At 39.8% G+C, this 20,321-nt stretch overlaps 1 protein-coding gene across 8 annotated transcripts in view; it reads right to left on the reverse strand.

The window, feature by feature from the left end:
- Positions 1-20,321, reverse strand: part of NF1 (neurofibromin 1) — a 303,335-nt gene that overhangs the window by 95,064 nt on the left and 187,950 nt on the right. For all 8 annotated transcript variants that reach the window (XM_070061093.2, XM_002718937.6, XM_051825442.3 and 5 more), the window contains one exon: positions 17,146-17,256. In XM_070061093.2, coding sequence (XP_069917194.1) covers positions 17,146-17,256 — 111 coding nt within the window. The remainder of the gene's footprint in view (positions 1-17,145; positions 17,257-20,321) is intronic.

Consider the following 20,321-nt stretch of genomic DNA (forward strand, 5'->3'; position numbering starts at 1 on the left):
AACGCAAGGGAGACAGGGATATCAGAATTTAAGAGAAGGAAACAGAAAGGAGAGCATCATTTAAAAATTAAATACCTTTTCACTGATTAGGAAAAACTGACAAGCCAGCGTTTAATAACAGGTTTGTAATATTCTACTATTAGGAAGACAAATTTGCTTAAAGAAGGACATATGCCTCCAGAACATGTGTTCTGGGCAGGCATTTAGCTTAGAGACTAAGATGTCTTTGTGCCATACTGGAGTACCTGGCAAGATATTCGGCCCTAGCTTCTTGTTAGCGCAGACCGTGGGAAACAGCAGTACAGCTCAAATAGCTGGGTTCCTAACCACTGGAATTGAGTTCCCGGCTCCTGGCTTCAGTCTGACCCAGCCTTGTCCGTTGTGGATATTTGGGGAGACAATCAGTAGAAAGGAGCACTCTCAAATAATAAAAAATAATTTTTAAAAAAAATGTATGTTTTTCCAACTAAGGTAAAATGTGTTCTTTTTCCTATACTGGATTTCTAAAATGAAGAGGCTAGTATTCGACTCTAGAAGAGAAGTGTGCTTACGGGCAATTAGAGAAGGCGCTCACAGCGAAGTCTGAAGTAATAACAGCCTGTCTTTTTACTTAGTTATATATCCACTGACTCAGGAGGTTTCTAGATTTTTTTTTAAAGTAGTCATCCATTTTGAAAAGCTACTTTTGCTAGAATATATTTAAAATGTTCTATGTCTTTAAAAATTGTTTTAATTGACATAATCTTCTTCCTGTCTGATGACAACTTAGTACTTGTTAGTCAACCTTTCCCTGTCCGTTCCTGCTCCACACCGTCCCCAGTCTCTGCAACCACCATTATGCTTGGAAGTTGCATCAGATTGATTTTTTAGTCTACTCGTGCATGGGATCTTGCAGTACTTGTGTTTTTGTGCTTGGCTCATTTCACTTAACATAAAGTCCCAGTTTTATTTATTTTGCTTCAAAAGTACCACACTTAGGCTGCTCCCATTTCTCGGTTATTGTGCACAGGGCTGCAAGAAACATGGAAGTGCAAATGTCTCCTCAGAGGAGTAATTTCATTTCCCTAGATAGGTACAGAGTAGTGGGATTACTGGACCACATAGCAGTTCTATTTTCAGCTTTAAAGAAACATTTCTTCGTTAATTTTTTTTTTCGAGGCAGTGTGTGAGACAGAGAGAGAGATACATACGTACAGAAATAGCTCCCATCCACCAGTTTACTCTCCAAAGGCCTCAAACAGCTGGGGCTGGCCCAGGAGAAAGCCAGGAGCCAAGAACTCAATCCAGGTCTCCCATGTGAGTGACAGGGTTCCAACTATTTGAGCCATCAACTCCTGGGTGTACATTTACAGGAAGCTAGAAGCAGAAGCAGAGCTGGGGTTTCAACCTAGGCTCTCTGAAGTGGAACATGGATGTCCCCACTGGCATGCCAACCTCTCTTTTTAGTTTTCTGAGGAACTGCTATGCTTTTGTTGAAAATGGTTGTAATAATTTACATTCTCAATTACAGTGTGCAAGAGTTCCCATTTCTCTGTATCCTCATAAGTTGTTATCTTTCCATTTTTTTAATAACTGGAGTGAGGTACTATCTCATTGGGGTTGATTTGTACTCCCCTGATGATTAGTGATGTTGAGCATTTTTCATGCACATGTTAGCCACTTGGATATCTCTGATGAAACGTAAATGTTTAAATCTGTCCATTTTTTAAGATTTTATTTATTTGAGAGGCAGAGTTACAGACAAGAGAGGGAGAGACAGAGAGAAAGGTCTTTCATCTACTGGTTCACTCCCCAAATGGCTGCAACAGCTGGAGCTGGACCAATCTGAAGCCAGGAGCCTTGTCTGGGTCTTCCACACAGGTGCAGGGGCCCTACTACTTTCCCAGGTCACAGCACAGAGTTGGATTAGAGGAGGAGCAGCCAGGACATGAACTGGCTCCCATATGGGATGCCAGTGCTACGGCAGAGGTTTAGCCTACAAGTAGCAGTGCTGGCCCCTCTATTGTCCATTTTTAAACTGGATTGTTTTTCTGCTGAGCATTGCTTGAGTTGCTTACACAGTCCAGTTACTAACCTCTTGTCAGATGCATCACTTGCGAATGTTTTCTCCCACTCACTGTCATTCACTCTACTGGTTATTCCCTTTGCTATGCAGAAGCTCTTTCATGAAATTCCTGTTTGTGGGTTTTTTTTTTTTTTACATCTATTTTTGCTTTGATTTTTAGAATCTGTTCCAAAAAATTCTTGTCCATTCCAGTGTCCTGAAGTATCTCTTATGTTTTCTTCTGGTATTTTCAAAATTTCAGGTCCTAAATCCATTTTCATTTGATCTCTGTATATGGTAAGTTAACTTTGCACATGGTGAAGGAGTCAAGTTTCAGTCTTATGTATGCTGACATGCAGATTTCTCAGCACCTTTTACTGGAAAGACTGTCCTTTTTCCAATGCATGTTCTTAGACTTCTGTCAAAGATGAGCTGGCAATTTCATTCTACTGACGTTTCTTATTTATGCCAATACCATGATGGTTTTAGTTCCTGTAACTTTGTAATAAACTGTTTTAAGTTTATTTTTATGTATTTGAAAGGCAGAAGGACATGGGAGTAGGGTGGGGGACAGGGAGAGAGATCTTCCATTAGCTACAACAGCTAGAGCTGAGCTAAGCCAAAGCCAGGAGCTTAGAATTCCATCTGGGTCTCCCATCCCACATGGGTAGAAGGGACCCAAGTACTTGAGCTATCATCTACCTCCCAGGGTGCACATTAGCAGAAAGCTGGATCAGAAGTACAGGTGGGACTTCATCATAGGCACCCTGATAGAGGATGTGGGTGTCCTAAGTGCCATAGCGCCCATCTTCAGAATTTATTTTCAAGTCAGGCAGTATAACGCCTCTTGCTTTTTTTCTTTTTGCTCAAGACTGCTTTCCCTGTTTCAGATCTTTTGTGGTTTTACACAATTTTCATAGTTTCTTTTCTAGTTTTATGAAAAATGTCACTAGTATTTTGATTGGGATTGCACTGAATCTATGAATGATTTTGGGCAGCATGGACACTTTAATGATACTGATTCTTCCGATTCTTGAATACAGGGCATCTTCCCATTTCTCTGTGTCCTCTTCAACTTTTTTCATCAATGTTTTACAGATTTTATTGTAGGGAATTTTCACCTCTTTGGTTAACTTTATTCCTTTTTTAATAGTTATTGGGATGGGATTGTTTTCCTGATTTTTCAGGTGACTTGCTATAGGTATACAACAGTGCTATTGTTTGGGACCAGTGGTATGGCAGAGTGGGTTAGGCCACATGGTATCCCAGAGGAGTACCAGTTCAAGTCCTGGCTGCTCCACTTTCAATCCTTCCAATCCAGCTCTCTGCTAATTTGCTTGGGGAGGCAGCAGAAGACGGACCAATTAGTTGGGCCCTGCCACCCACTGTGGAAAACCTGGATGTAGTTCTAGACTCCTGGTTTCGGTCTGGCCGAGGCCAACTACTGCAGCCATTTGGGGAACCAGAGGATAGAAGATCTTTCTCTTGTCTCTCCCTCTCTTTCTGTAACTTTTTCAAAGAAATCAATAAATCTTCAAGTAATGTTATTGATGTTTGTATGTTGACTTTGTATTCTGAAATTTTGCTGAATCAGTTTTATTAGTTTTTGGGTAGAGTCATTGGGTTTTCTATATGTAAGATAATGCCATTAGCAAACAGTGATAATTTGACTTCTTCGGCCGGCGCCGCGGCTCACTAGGCTAATCCTCCGCCTAGCGGCGCTGGCACACCGGGTTCTAGTCCTGGTCGGGGCGCCGGATTCTGTCCCGGTTGCCCCTCTTCCAGGCCAGCTCTGTGCTGTGGCCAGGGAGTGCAGTGGAGGATGGCCCAAGTGCTTGGGCCCTGCACCCCATGGGAGACCAGGAAAAGCACCTGGCTCCTGGCTCCTGCCATCGGATCAGCGCGGTGTGCCGGCCACAGCGCGCCGGCCGCGGCGGCCATTGGAGGGTGAACCAACGGCAAAGGAAGACTTTTCTCTCTGTCTCTCTCTCTCACTGTCCACTCTGCCTGTCAAAAAATTAAAAAAAAAAAAATTTGACTTCTTCCTTTCTAATTTGGACAATTATTACTTATATATAAATTGTCCAATTGATTTCTTTCTCTTGCCCAACTGCTCTGGCTAGGACTACTAGTACTGTGTAGAATAAAAGTGGTGAATGTGAGCATACCTCTCTTGTTCCAGATCTCAACCTTCAGTTTTCCCTCCCTCAGTTGGATGTTGGCTTTTGGTTCTTCATACATAGTTTCTATTATGTCGAGTACATTCCTTCTGTACCTAACTTTTTCAAATGCAGTTATGTGATTTTTCCCCCAAATAAAATTTTATGCCAAAAATTTTTTTCAGAGGATTTTGGATTTCAGAATCATGGTTAAGAAGTTATTAATGTATACTATGATCCACATTATACAAATGATAAAATCATCCCAAAATAACAGCCAGAAAGTAGAGACAGGACTTAAACTCAGGCCTGAAACTTACAAATTCATGAATACGATGCAGGGGAAACTTAAATGACCAAATGTCTCTCATTATTTTAGGCACCATTAATGATATCAGCTTCCAGACATAAAGAAATGGTGTATTTCAATGAATTCCAATGTTTACATAAGCACTCACTATGCTACTAGGTAGAAGGAATACAAAGAACAAGAGGTGGTTTCTGACCACAAGAAGGTGGATGAACATGGGGGATGAAAGATTTAGAATATATATAGAGAAAAAAGCATACTTAATAAGTATAAAGTCCTAATATGACTTTGTTCAACTGTGAAATTGGGATAGGCTCACATAAAAAGCACTGGCATCAGAATCAGACCTTGAAGGAAGAGAATTTTGAACAATGACGGAAAGTACCTTGGACAGACTGGGGAAGTTGCACAAAGAGTTGACATGGGAGGTGAAGACATGGATAATGGAAAACAACTTCTGTCTTGGAGCATTTTGCCGCTGCAAAGGTCAGAATTTTAAATTTTACTTAGTCATCATCAAGAGGCCTGAGGAGTTTAAGATCAGTAACAGTGAGAAGATAATGAGAAATCCAAGCTTAGTGAGCCATTTGGCCAGGTGATGCTGCAATTAACTAACACTGTAAAAAGAATACATCTGGATACAGAAATATGGAGGGAAAATGTTGACTCTCAAATTTTAATTAAGTGGAGACAGAGGTGCCTGAAGTACCAATAAAGAAATGTTAAAGTCTAGAATTCAAAATGGTCAGGATTAGTAAACTAGAGTAAGTTACTAATAGTCTGCAGAAGGCCACAATAATATTATTGTTACCAGTAACTACATACCCCTCAAGAAAACCCACAGAACACGCCAGTAAGTAGAGGACAGTACCAAACTCCTCTGCATTACCTTAGTACTCTGATTTATAATATTTACTCTGGTTGCCAAGAAGCTTTTTTGTTTATTTACTTCTTAGGCCTGACCACACTAATTTCCAGTCAGTGAGGTTATTATATGTACCACATAAATGAGATTTAGTGTACATGGGTCCCTTGATTTCAGAAGAAAAAAAACTTCATAACAAAGTCGAGCCAGTGAGGAACATGTATTGACTTGTACTTTCACCATTTATGTGGCAATTTCCTTGTATGTCAACACATTGTTCACAGCCCTGCAATTTTTAAATGATGACAGCCAAGGTGATGAAAACCTCAGCACAATACCACCCAGCTTCCCTGTACGTTAATTATCAGAAGGAAGGACTGACCAAAAGATAAAATTCCTTTAAAGAATATACTTAATTTTTTTCAAGGTGGGTGATTAAATACATTAAATACAAATATAAAACTTTGCAAATTCAGTATGAAGGCATAACTTTCAAATGTGAGCCTTTTATTAAATTTCATATTAATAAAGTTTACCTTCTTTCTAAATGGTTAATTATTGTACTCCTGGAATGCATTATTCCTGAATTAATTTTATAACTTCATGGTAGCCATGGCTACTAACTGCCCTGTACACAATGCCACTCTAACAGTGAAAAACAGGTAACGATATCTTTAATACACTTACTTGATTTTAAATAAAAAACAAAAATATATTCATCTTGTTAGAATTGATCTAGTGAAAAAACTCAAATATAGAAAAGGGGACTAACAAAGTGATATTCACTAGATTCTTAAAACAAACAAGTAGATGTTACAAAGACTTTATTTGAATACATTCACCTCTGCCAAAGGCCATATGTTTACAATAGTAGTTTGGAAAACATTCAGTTGGATACTTCCAAAGAGCAAATGGTAAGGCAAGTTTAAAACACGTGACTTTCTTACTAGTAGGGTTTAAATAACATAGTAACTAAGAAATCAGAACCCTCACAGGACACTGGAGAAAATCTGAATTCTTACTCTTCAACAAAGAAAATCAAAAGGTAATATTAATTTGAAATTTTCCCAACTAAACATAACTTTCAGTATACATCAGATTTTTAACATTAAAATTTAAGTTTAAAAAATTACTGTATTTAACGATGTTCAGCATGAGCTAGTTGTAACAAGCCAGTAGATGTGAGAGAAAGATGAAAGTAAACCAGCCCTGCTTCAAACAATCTCGTGGATGTTTATACTATGCCTTTAGAGTTCACATCTGGGAAAGAACACGGGACTCAGATCTGAGTGCCTGTGCTGGGCATTTTAAGACCCGTGTTCTCAGGAAGTTATAACTGTAGGCTGAGTCTGTAAAATGAAGCTGTTGACTTTTATCAATTCTAAATTTCTTCCTGTTTTCCAATGAACTTCTTAAAAGCTAGCTTTTTATAAGGGTAGGGATGAAGGAAATCTCATCTCCGCAGTGGGGCAATCCTTTGGTTTAATCCTTTTTAGTCTCTGCAGTAAACATTTAAAAGTAATACCCTAATTTGTGACCTTGGCTTAAACCTTACATTGTTGGAACAAAGGCCATAAGAAATCTCAAGAATAATATATGCCAATTTTTTTTCAGGACTTGTTATTCCATTCTCTAAAATGGCCTCTTCTCCACCTCCACTTTTCTCTGCAGGGACCTCAAACCCCTGTCTTTTTGTATTTTGTCTAAAGTTTTACTTTTTCTTTTTCATAGAAAGACCAAATAAAGCTTCTTTTTATCCTTCAGATTGTTTTAGTCTAAAGTTGGTGGCTCTACCTAGAAAATAGATATGTCAGCAGATTACTGAGAATAAAAAAAGGAAGCTTTTTTCATAAACAATGAAAAAGCATATTTACCTAACACGAATGTACTAAGTAAATACAATCAAGTATATATGCTTGTCTGTGATCCAAGTGTTAGATTAAGTTTATGTAATTATTTTGAAACAGGAAAAAGATGTTGAGGCTGTCACTGATCAGCCTGCTCCTCCTGTCTGTTGGCAGCGATCTGGAAAAGTCAGCTATTACAGCAGCACAGAGCACACCTTCTACGGCAGTCCCAAGCCTCAGTACCAAACCAAGCCTGAACGCCAGGACCAGTCTGCATGCTGAGACGACCCCGAGGCCCGGGACGCTGACGTACAGTTCCAAGATGCCGACTCCCGGGCCCAGTTCGCTGACCCTGAGTCCCAGGAAGCCGACGCACAGCCCCAAGATGCCGATCCTGAGGCCCAGTTCGCCGATCTCGAGGCCCAGATCGCCGACCCCAAGGCCCGGGAAGCCGACTCACAGCGCCACAACCCCAAGGCAGCAATCAGCAGTGACCTCAAAGACAGCCACAACTCTGACGACTCAGAGAAATGGTTGCACCAAGCTCAAGCCAATGGAAAATTTGCATTTTCTTTTCTATGTAATGTTTTTGTTGTTTTGTGTGTACTCAGGCTAAGGGGCAAATCAACTGCCTACATAATTCTATGCTGAATGACAAGCATACCAGAAAATAAAATTTTTTTCAACTTACTATTTAAGAAGTTATCATTATTCTAGCTTGATTGGTTGTCCACAAGTATTAATTGTATAAACTTAAATATGATTTCCTTCCTTATAATAAAAGCTCATATTCCATATTAAATGTTTAAATAGGCAAAATACTAAACATTTGCATTTTATTTAATTTTTTTGAAGATTTATTTATTTCTTTGAGAGTTACAGAGAGAGAAGAAAGGAGGCAGGTTCTCTCTCTAATGGTTCACTCTCTAAATGGTCACAATGTCCTCAGGCCCAAGCCTGGGTGGGTGGAAAGGGCCCAAGCACTTATACTATCCTCTGTTGTTTTCCCAGGTGTATTAGCAGGGAACTGGCTCAGAAGTGGAACAGCCCACTGTTGTCTGGGATCAACATTTGCACTTTAAATATTTACAACACTGAACTAAAACTCAGATACCTACATTAAAGGTCTAAAAAGAGAAATCATGTAGACAGGGACCAGTGCTGTGGCACAGCGTGTGGCATAGCACCAGCATCCCATATGGGTGAGGATTTGCACTGGCGGCTCCACTTACAATCAGTTCTCTGCTAAAGGCCTGGGAAAGCAAAAGATGGCCCAAGAGCTTGGGCCCCTGTACCCACAGGGGAGGCCGGGAGGAAGCTAATGGCTCCTGGCTTCTCTTTCAAATAAATAAAAATAAATTTTTTTAAAGAAATTGCATAGACAGCATTTAATCAAAGTATGCCTGAGAGATAGACAGAAAAAGTATTTGTGAGAGAAAGAGACAGACAAAAGGGATATAGATGAGGCATAAGGAGCATTGTGAGGGAAGTAGTTCTTACATTTCTTATTAAATAAAAAAGTGTTAATCTGATCAGAAGAAAAAACAATGCCCTATAAAACAGACCAATCTGTATCTCCATATTTCATTAATGTGTAACAGCTTGTCATTCCAGTAAAAAGGGTGCCAATTTTGCTAACCTGTACAATGCCTAATACTGTTGTTGCAATGACAAGATAATCTTATTTTGAGAAAAACTTTGTTTCAAAAGATCATTTGCAAACTGTCATGCTTAGAATTCAGAACTCATTTTCTCCAAAGAATTGTAGCTCATAACAGTTGGACAGATTTTCATGCTGGTCTACAAAGGTTGTTCTAGCCAAAAACTTAATATATAATGGTAACAGTAATAATAACCATGTTATCAATAGTGCCATTGTCAAGAGCATTGGTTTAGATTTCAAATCCAACTCTGATTCTTACTAGTTGTGCTACAATGGATTAAATACAAAACAAACTGACTACAAATATATTACTTATGGTGCCTGGTAAATATAGATTAGGTTCTGCACAAGATTTTTTAAAAAGTGTTTAATTTCATGTACTTGAAAGGCAGACACATACATGCACACAGGAAGAAAGGGAGAGGTGGCGGGAGGGAGAAGGAGAGGGAGAGGGAGGGGGGAAGGGGATAGGAGGGGGAGAGAGAGAAGAGAAGAGAGAAGAGAGAATCTTCCATCTGCTGGCTCATTCCCAAATACCCACAACAGTCAGGACTAAGCCAGGAACCCAGACCTCCTTCCTGGAGCCTAAGTACTTGAGCCATTCTCTTGTTATCTCCCAATATGCACTAGCAGGAAGCAAGACTGTACACGGCGTAGCTGGACTTGCACCAGCACTCTGAATGAGAAGCGGGTGTCCCCAGCAACAGTGAAACCTGCGTGCACCACAACCACCACCCCTGGTTTTGAGTTGGTAGCTCAAGGTGGGACCTGTGGATACCTTTGCTTATTTTCACTATCCAGTTCATTCTGATAGCTGGGTTTCAGTTGCTGTTGATGTACATGTCAACTACTGTTGTTAAACAGTACTGTTTAACTACTGTTGTTAAACTACTACTACTAGTACTACTGTTGTTAAACTCAGAAGTTTATTGTGAAGATTAGATTAGCAATTACATAATATGCCATTTACCTGATACAGAGAAAGTAATCAGAAAATGCCAACTACATCATTACTAGTACTCTCACCCAAAAAGCAACTGGCAAGAATCAGTAACATCCCTAAGAAGAAAATTCTTCACTGCAACGTTTAAGTTTTTAATCTTTCATTATGCTTACAAAAATAATACATGCTCCTGGCAACGAGTCAAACAATACAGAGATATGTACAGAAATAGTGTAACTGATACTCTTCTTCACCCAATCATACTTCTCTGAAATAGGCACTGTTAATCATTTAATGTGTGTATTTCTCAGTCTATAGATAAATATGCACACATACACACATGTCACTGTGCACCTTGCAAGTCATCTTTCTGTGTCTCTTTTATCATTTTGAGATAACATTTTAATTAACATTACAAAGACTTAATAGTCTATTAAATAAAAAATTCAACAAACAGAAGGTAAAAAGACTATAGTCCAACATGAAAATAGGCAAGGGCTATACACAATAATCAAATGAAAAGATGTTCAACTTCAATCACATAAATTTTCAAATTTAAAATAAATTTTAAATTCACAAAATCATTATAAATAAAGCAATACATAATTCCTATCAATGTTTGGCAAATATTTAAAGCAAAATTTGACAAAACATTGTATTTGCACCAAAACTCATACACACAGCATTTCTTCTTTTTTTTTTTGTTTATTTGTTTTTTTTAATTTTAGCTTCCACATGTAAGGGAGAACATGTGGTATTGTCATTCTGTGTCTTTTAAAAAGCATAATCACTGGGGCCAGTGTTGTGGTACAGCAGGTTAAGCCGCTGCCTGTGAAACCACAGGAGTGCCAGGTAAGTCCTGGCTGTTCTACTTCTGATCCAGTGCCCCAAATGCTTACAACAGACAGGACTGGACCAGGGTGAAGGTAGGAGACAGAAACTCAATCTACATCTCTAATGTGGGTGGCAGGAACCCAACTAGTTGAGCCATCACATGCTACCTTCAGGGTGCACATTAGCAGGAAGCTGGAATTGGAAGCAGAGCCAGGACTCTAACCCAGCAACTTGGATACGCAATGCAAGTATCCCAAGCAGCATCTTAACTATTACACCAAATGCCTACTCCAGCGTCTTTTTAAAGCTGCCTGCAGAGGGTTTCTTTCTGCTCACACAGCATCCACTTTTTTCTGGGATCATTAATCTAATTTTCCTTTAGGAAATTCTTTCTCTTTACCCATCTTCCAACACTGAACTCCAGGATTGCAAACATGATCCAGGCCTAAGTAACCAAGAAATGAATTCCTCCTTGCCATAGTGACTACACCTCAGGAGTTGGCAAGTGACTCAAGACAGGTAAATAAGACCAACCACATTTGCTGAAACTACTGGGAAAGAGTTGTTTTTCTACTGGGGTTGTTAGGCTGGAGGGAAAAAAAACCCAAACAAACATTGCTGGCCATAGCTTGGGAAGAGTTGCCTGTGAATAAAACCAACACAAAGTAGGATCAAGAGCCAGAGAATACAGAAGCCTTCCAGAAGATACTGCATGCAATTCTCCACCTGGTCCTATAAGAAGTCAGTACATCTCTTGATATTCTTAGGTACATGTATCAGAAAATTCCTTTTCTTGGTTTATACAAATTTGGATTTCATTTCTGTAACTTTTTTTTTTTTTTATCTTTGACAGGCAGAGTGGACAGTGAGAGAGAGAGACAGAGAGAAAGGTCTTCCTTTACCGTTGGTTCACCCTCCAATGGCCACCGCGGCTGGCGCATCGTGCTGATCCGAAGCCAGGAGCCAGGTGCTTCTCCTGGTCTCCCATGTGGGTGCAGGGCCCAAGGACCTGGGCCATCCTCCACTGCACTCCCTGGCCATAGCAGAGAGCTGGCCTGGAAGAGGCGCAACCGGGACAGAATCTGGCGCCCTGACCGGGACTAGAACCTGGTGTGCCGGCGCCGCTAGGCGGAGGATTAGCCTATTGAGGCGCGGCGCCAGCCCATTTCTGTAACTCTTAACAAGCAAAATAATTTTTGAAATTTTTATTTGAAAGGCAGAGTGACACAGAGGGGGAGAGATGGAGATATTCACCCACTGGTTCACTCCCCAAATGGCTGAGGCTGGGTCAGTCCAAAGCCAGGAGCCCAGAGCTTCTTCTGGGTCTCCCACATGGGTGCAGGGGCCCAAGCACTAGGGCCATCTTCCACTGCTTTCCCAGGCACATTTTCAGGGAGCAGGACTGGGAGCAGAGCAGCTAGGACTTGAATCCGCACTCTGATCTGGGATGCGGATGCTGGAGTTGCAGACAGAAGCTTAACCCACTGTGTTATGACACCAAGTCCCATGTAATAAGCAAAATAAACTCAATCCATTGTTATTCCATAATACATAGGTATCATAGTTTATTCAGTAATTCCTCTTTCAAAACAGTTATATTGCTTTCCTTTTCATTTCTGTTGCTCACTATAAACAATGTTGCAACAACTGTCCTTGCTTATATGGTATTTCAACTACTACAAGACAAGAGGGTTAAATGATATTGGAGGGAATTTCAGGAAAAGATTTGAAAGTAAATTATACCCTAATTATGGAGCACTACAGTAACACCTTGACAGTACTGACTCCATTTTGGAGCATCTGAGACTATCTTGGGAAAGCATTCCCTGCCCCCCCCCCCCCCACGACTGTGAGACTCTGGTCTAAAACTATGAACTTAAACACTCAGACAATAGCAGTCCACTACATCGCTCTTGGCAACCTGTATCACACTTGGCAAAGCACTGAAACCCCCTAGCATGCTCACTCAAGCTTAAAAACAGGCTGCATCTGGGTTAATGTTAAGATTGTAATTTGTCTATGTCCCACATATGATATAGGCCAATACCTGGATTAATGTCAAGATTATAACTGGTATTGTTAAGATCATAATTGATATTAGTTTTGCATAGGTTTTAAGTTAGCTTGACCCTAGTCACCATGTATTCCCCTCCCAATTTAGTGGTTCTTGCCTTTACTGTTGCTTTGGGCTTCAGAGTTGACAGTTCTTTGGGGGATAAGCCTTCTCTCCACTGCTGGCAATAAAGGACTGTCAAATTTTATCAATGTGTGGTGTTCCTCTGTTTGCACTCACTCAGGTACAACAGCACCATGTTACAGGCTTGACTACAGAACTTGGACATGGGGCCAGTGCTGTTGCGTAGCGGGTGAAGCCACCGCCTGCAGTGTCGTCATCCTATATGGGCTCTGGTTCAAGACCAGGCTGCTCCACTTCCAACCCAGCTCCCTGATAATGTGCCTGGGAAAGCAGTGGAAGATAGCCCAACTCCTTGGGCCCCTGGACCCATGTTGAACACCTGGATGAAGTTCCTAGCTTCTGGCTTCGGCCTGGCCCAGGCCTGGCTGTTGTGGCCATCTGGGGAGTGAAACAGCAGATGGAAGATTGATTCTTTGTGCCTCTTCCTCTGCCTTTCCTTCTTTGTAACTCTGACTTTCAAATAAATAAATCAATCTTGATATTAAAAAATTCGATGTGTGCTAGAATTCACACTCAGAAGTAATGTCAGAGTGATCCGGCAGTAGTAGGCAGCAACAGCAAATAAGAGATAATGGGGCGGCACTGTGGTGCAGTAGGTTAATCCTCTGTCTGCGGTGCTGGCATCCCATTTGGGAGCTACTTCTAGTCCCGGCTGTTCCTCTTCTGATCTAGTGCTCTGCTATGTGGCCTGGGAAAGCAGTGGAGGATGGCCCAAGACCTTGGGCCCCAGCACCTGCATGAGAGACCCAGAAGAAGCTCCTGGCTCCTGGTTTCGAATCAGCTCAGCTCTAAACATTGTGGCCATTTCAGGAGTGAACCAGTGGATGGAAGACCTCTCTCTCTGTCTCTCCTTCTCACTGTCTATAACTCTATCTTTCAAAAAAATAAATAAAATCTTTAAAAAAAACAACAACAACAAATAAGAGATAATGAGAGTCCCAGCAATGAAGCTGGAAAAACGTTCCAAAGACATTTCTAAGGTATTTAATAGTAATTTTAAACCGCAGAGGGCAAATTTAAAAAAACAAAAACCCCAAAGTAAAACACATAACTAGGGATTGCTCTTGACGAGAGAACAGTGCTGTGTGGTCACATTTTGAACCACATGACTGCTAGGCCAGGAGCACAAACTTGGCTTAGAAACAGCCAGCAATCTACTGCCTGACTAGCACCTAACAAGAAGGATTTTACCAGAGACACGGTTTAGCTGAACCACATTTTTGTTCTGGAACTTCAGGAATGCAGCACTGAGGAATGAAAAGATGGCTAGCTGGGGATAAAGCTGAACAGATAGAGAGAGCAGCCAGGAGAGAACACAGAGCCTGAGCCTGTTCTGTAGCTAACACCCAGCTCTGTGCACATCTGGCAGGCCCTACGCTAATTCATGCTTCTCCCGAGTTCTCTCTTCTTGAGAAAATTTTCTTTGCAATAACAAAGGTCTAATTAAAACACCTTAATTGTTTTGCCGGATCTCACAGGTAAAATCAAGACTTGACAACCAGTAATAAGGAAGGTAAGAGAAAGAAGAAAGAATTTAAGGTGGTTAGTCTCCAGATAGGGAACTAGAAGGGTGACTAAAGAGAAGAGAGAATACCTGGTGAGGGAGACCGATTTGAATACACACTGAATTAACTGCTGGACGCTTTGAGTCAGAAATCTGTAAGGAGACCGGAATCCATAATTCAAAAATATTACCTAAGCCATGGCACACAGGACATCAGTGGAAATGTCATATAAAGTGCTCCTTGACAAAGTGGGCTGCACAGAAGCGAGGCCCTGACCAACTCCTGGATTTCCACAACTAGGAAACTGGGCTGGCTTCTGTTCAGAGCTGCTGTGCCCTCATTCATCCTGGAGGTAGGGAATCACGTCAGGTGAAAAGCAAGGCCAGAAGGGGCTCTAGCTGGTTTAAGTAACAAACTAAAAGGATTAAAAAGCTGAAATTGGCAGGGTCATTTAACAACAACAACAAAAAAGACAACACTTGGAAACTCATGACTGGTGCATAGGGAGATTACTGATGCCATAAACAGGAGTGTCAATTTGTAAAGTCAACAACAGGAGTCACTGTGCACTTACTCCTCATGTAGGATCTCTGTCCTTAATGTGCTGTACACTGAGGCTTAATGCTATAACGAGTACTCAAACAGTATATTTCACTTTGTGTTTCTATGGGGGTGCAAACTGTTGAAATCTTTACTTAATGTACACTAAACTGATCTTCTGTAAAAAAAAAAAAAAAAAGAAAGAAATTATCAATTCCCAACTTGACTCTCACTGGGATTAAACATGACAATAGGTCTGATCTGATTTCATCATCATTTAAAAAAAATCATCTATTATTTTTCACTTTATATTTCTGTGTGGGAGCAAACTGTTGAAATCCTTACTTAAGGTATACTAAGCTGATCTTCTGTATATTAAGATAATCGAAAATGAATCTTGATGTGAATGGAAGGGGAGAGGGAGTGGGAAAGGGGAGGGTTGCGGGTGGGAGGGACGGTATGGGGGGGAAGCCATTGTAACCCATGAGTCGTACTTTGAAATTTATATTCATTAAATAAAAGATAAAAAAAAAAGACAACACAAAAGAAAACCTCAAATAATCTCTACACAACTTTAATTGCCACAGAAGAGTATACAGGAGAAGTAGACAGTTTGTATTTTTAACACATGAAGAAACAGGTTCAGAAGAGGAATTTGTCGGCCACTGAGCAGCAGAGCTGGGGACCCCTAGCATTCTCATGCCTCGCCCTGCACAGGTTTTGTGGAAACCTCACTGGCAGGTTCCCACTGACAGGGTCTGCAAGCTGGCAGTCTGCCTGCCTTATCCATTTCCAGATCAGTACAAAGAAGGAACACACACTTACAGTTGTTGGTTGCAGGAAAAACAACCAGCTTTGACATGCTGCTCCTTGTAAGCTAACAAGAATTTAAAGAGAAGGCAGTGGGATGGCACACATCTAGTGACCTCTCTTAGCAATGTCTGTTTTACATTTATTTGGACAAAATAAAGAAAGTCAAAATATTCTAGTTATATTAAAGTCTGGAGTTGAAACAAGTGTGGTTCAGCTCAAGAGCAAAATAAAAAAATGATTTTGGGCCATTTAGAACTGGCAACTGAGAAGCCAGCTGAAGGGAGGACTCGAGGGAAGGAAGGAAGCCACTCAGAGTAGTTGAAGATGAGGTGCAAGGACAAAGGCATCTTCTATGCTCCCTCGGTTCCCTAATCCCCCAGTTCTTTGGACATCTTGGTCTTGCTATCTGAAGCATCTGATTAAACAAGTTTCCCATCTCCTACCTTTCTTCCTTCAACCCTCTCCCACTGTTTCTCAACCTTGATTGGTTTCCTACACATTGCCAATTGCTGACACCTGTGACTATTAAGGCCACTGACGTAATTCCTAGATTTGTGTTAAATTCAGGAAAATCAGAAAGACTAGGCCTAAAGTACAGCAGAACGCAGACTAAACAGAGTCTTCAGTGGTAAGTGGTCTCTCTGATATGTCACATTGTCTCTAAGGTTCAGTTGCCTGTCAATTTATAATGTACCAGAGGGGAAGTAGTAAAAATGACCAAATAATGTCATACATGAGTTCTCAAAGGCATAATGAAGCAAGAAAGACAGTGGCATGGAGGACAATGCAAGCACCATCCCCGTCACTAAGGAGGAGCTCCCAGCATCTCCAGAAGGTCCTCTGGAGTAGCTCGTGACTGAGGAACACACCAACAAACCCATTTTTTCAGCTGTCCCTTGTGTTGTTTAGGCAGATAATTCCCACAGCTCCTCTGAATTAATTTCTAATTCCCTAATACAGCCTTACACAGCACATTACCAAAGTTCTCAGAAATAGGCACTTAGCGTTTTATTTCTTCTTTAAAAAAAGTTTCTGATCATCAAGTGGTAGGTATTATTTAATACCTGAATAATATATTTATCTGAAAACAATAATACATAAATATATATAATAATATATAAATATATGAAAATAATATATAAATATATCTGAAAACAAAGATGCTTCTTGAGTTTTCGCTCAGGAATTAATTAACCCATGGTAGGTTATTTTTTAAACCTGATGTAGGACAGAAAGGCCAACAGGAAAGAAGTGGCCTGAGAAATAATTCTTAACATACAGGCATCATTTAGGAGGAGAAGGATGTTCACGCAGTTATACACTCTAGGTGAACTTTTCAATTTCTAAATCAAATTGGAAAAGTGAAACTAGTTGTTATTATTTTTAAAACTCTGTTAAGAGACACTGAAGCATAGCATTTCTTACCTCCGTGCAACATAATAAAAAATAGGATTCCCAGCTTTGGAAGTCCCAGCTTGGTAGAAAATACTTAATGTTTTCAAAGCCTTGAACTCTTCTTTCTCATGTACCTGATGCCTAAAAGATAAAAGAGTAACTCAGAGGCTTTACACTGTGCACTAAGAATTTATGAAAACCTATGATTGCGTCAAGGACAAAATATTTTTTTAAAATGACAAAATATTTAAAAAGTAACCACTGTTCTAAAGAGCAATTTGGCAACAGGCACCAAAAATTTCAAGATGCTACTCTCTGAATCACAAAACTACTTTTAGGACTATGCTGAGGAAACTATCGGACAGGGATATTAGCCATAGGACTGTTTTTGCTCACTTTTTTTTATTCCAGGTACAAGTTTGTGAAACTCTATTTATTTTTTATGAGTTCAGTTTAGCAAGCTTTTTCTTTACCGGTTTATGGATTTTGAATGGATGAGATAGTCTTCCTTTGCCAATATTTTCTTTGATTCAGGGGCATTTACCCTCTTGAATGATATAAACAGATTTTTCTAGGTGGTTACTCAGTTGTTGGTATCAACATCGTTTACTGAAAGTCCATTTTAATTTCCCTGATTTTGAATACTATTCTTTTATTGTACATTAAATTCCTATATTTACTGAAAGATATTTATGAAAAAGCATGGGTTAATTCTTAAATATATTCTGTCTAAAACTCAGAGTGCTTCTTTAATCTCAGGATTCATGTCATTCACCAACCCTGGGAAATTCTCATCCATTCTCTCCCCAGATCTGACCTCCTCCCTACTCTCATATTAAGCTTGATTTCTGCCACGTCTATAGACAGATGCTGGACCTTCTCCCTCTATCTTTTGTTATCTTCTCTCACACTTCCCATTTCTTCATCTCTCTGTACTAACATTACTGGTAATTTATTCAGAAAATATCCTGGCTGGCGCCGTGGCTCACTAGGCTAATCCTCCACCTTGCGGCACCGTCACACTGGGTTCTAGTCCCGGTTGGGGCACCGGATTCTGTCCCGGTTGCCCCTCTTCCAGGCCAGCTCTCTGCTGTGGCCCGGGAGTGCAGTGGAGGATGGCCCAAGTCCTTGGGCCCTGCACCCCATGGGAGACCAGGAGAAGCACCTGGCTCCTGCCTTCGGATCAGCGCGGTGCGCTGGCCGCAGTGCGCCAGCCGCGGCAGCCATTGGAGGGTGAACCAACGGCAAAAGGAAGACCTTTCTCTCTGTCTCTCTCTCACTGTCCACTCTGCCTGTCAAAAAAACAAAAAACAAAAAGAAAGAAAAGAAAAAACAAAATATCCTCCAATGATGTATTTTAAAAATATTTTATTTTTTATACAGGTTGAATATTCCTTATCTGAAATGCTTGAGACTAGAAGTGTTTTGGATTCTAGATTTTTCCAGCTTTGGGAATACTTGCATCTACATAATGAAATATCTTAGAATAAAACTGAAGTCCAAATCTGAAACTCATGTTTTAGATAGACCTTACACACAGAGCCTGGAGGTAATTTTATATAATACATTTAGTGCACCTGGATTTTAGCTGCAAACTGTCATGTAAAGTCAGGTATGGAATTTGTGCCATCATGTCAACAAATTTTGAATTTTAGAGCATTTCAGCTTCCAGGTTTTTGGATTAATGATGATCTATGTGTATACATTTTGTTTTACCAGGTATTTCCATGTGTCTTGCATTTTAGGGAATAGTTTGTGTTAGCTCAGTCTAACATGTTGTTGATACCTGACTAGCGTTTGTTTAACAGTCATGAGAACAATCTACAGATCATTTGATACGGGAAACAGATATGTGTACAGATTGATAAGTTATGGAGAGGTTATCTACCAAATGTTAACTAAATTATTTCAAGAGGTGGGACAGCAAAATTTGGTTTTACTTTCTACTTTGTATTTACATATTTTCCATAGTTTGATAGGCGGGTTTTTAATTTGACAAAATTACAATGTGACCTTCATTTTCTTCAAATAAATATGGGTCTCAGAGCATCAGTGGGAATTCAGAAGAGAACCAGAATAACTTGAAATATTTACTGAACACTTTACATGTACTACATATTCGTCTACATGCAGTGCATGGATTAGACTGTTCAGAAGCACAGAAGACTGCTTTGCAAAGGAGCCGGGTCTTGGGTAACAGGCAGTAACAAAGTGATTTTCTCAGAAAAATGGAATACTGGCTGAGATGTTCTTAGTAATGTTGAATTAAAAAGTTTGACACTTTTGTACTATGTAATTTTCACATAGTAATATGAAAATTTCACATGGAAAACACTCCTTTAATCACACAAGACTGAATGTTTATTATACAGAAAAATTTAAGAGCTAAAAAGAAAAACAAGATGAAAAAATTATATATTTATACATTCTTATATTCTTCTCTTACATATTCACATATTCTTTTAACATCATCAGTGAATTAGAGACATGTACAAAACTGTGATCCACGTGTAACATGATTAGTACAATAATAGGCACTTACAATGCAAGACATATTACAAGCAAATCTTTCATGTGAATTAACTCCTGAATGCCAGATTCTGTATTTTCGTTCTGCTTTTGGCATATACTGTGAACAAAACACTTAACCCATGACCACTAGGTATATCTGCTAAGTGCAGAGTACTGAGAAAGACACTTTAAAACCTAAAGGATTCAACAAAACCGCATACACAATCTAACAAGGAGGATCTTTTAGTTCACAAGTGAAATTCCTCTGGGAGTCAAAGAAAATGTCCACAAAAATTTTATAGCAACACTGAAGTATATTTTCTGAACTTTAATTTTAAAAAGTTAAACTCATTAACTTAAAAGTTAAGGATGATTCTGAAAAATATATAGCATGGTAATTTAGAATCTAACACCTAAAACCAAAAAGCTTATGACTTGGTTGGGAGTCTTAGGCAAACCAGTTAGTCATATTGAGTTATTTTTTATAATATGAAAATAATAATGCCTACACATCCCTTTAAGTATTAAATGCAAAAACACATCAAAGCAAGATGACAAAGTTTGTGTCAGTAAGACACTATCATTTTTCTAAGAAAATCAACACACAAAACAACAGACATGAAGGAGCCTTCAAAACACTCATGAGAGATGTGTAGTAATCAAAACCTATCCACAGATTTCAGATCTTTTTGCAC

Source organism: Oryctolagus cuniculus, chromosome 17 (assembly GCF_051225735.1).
Source record: "Oryctolagus cuniculus isolate XC-2025 breed Fujian yellow rabbit chromosome 17, ASM5122573v1, whole genome shotgun sequence".
Classification (NCBI taxonomy): domain Eukaryota; kingdom Metazoa; phylum Chordata; class Mammalia; order Lagomorpha; family Leporidae; genus Oryctolagus; species Oryctolagus cuniculus.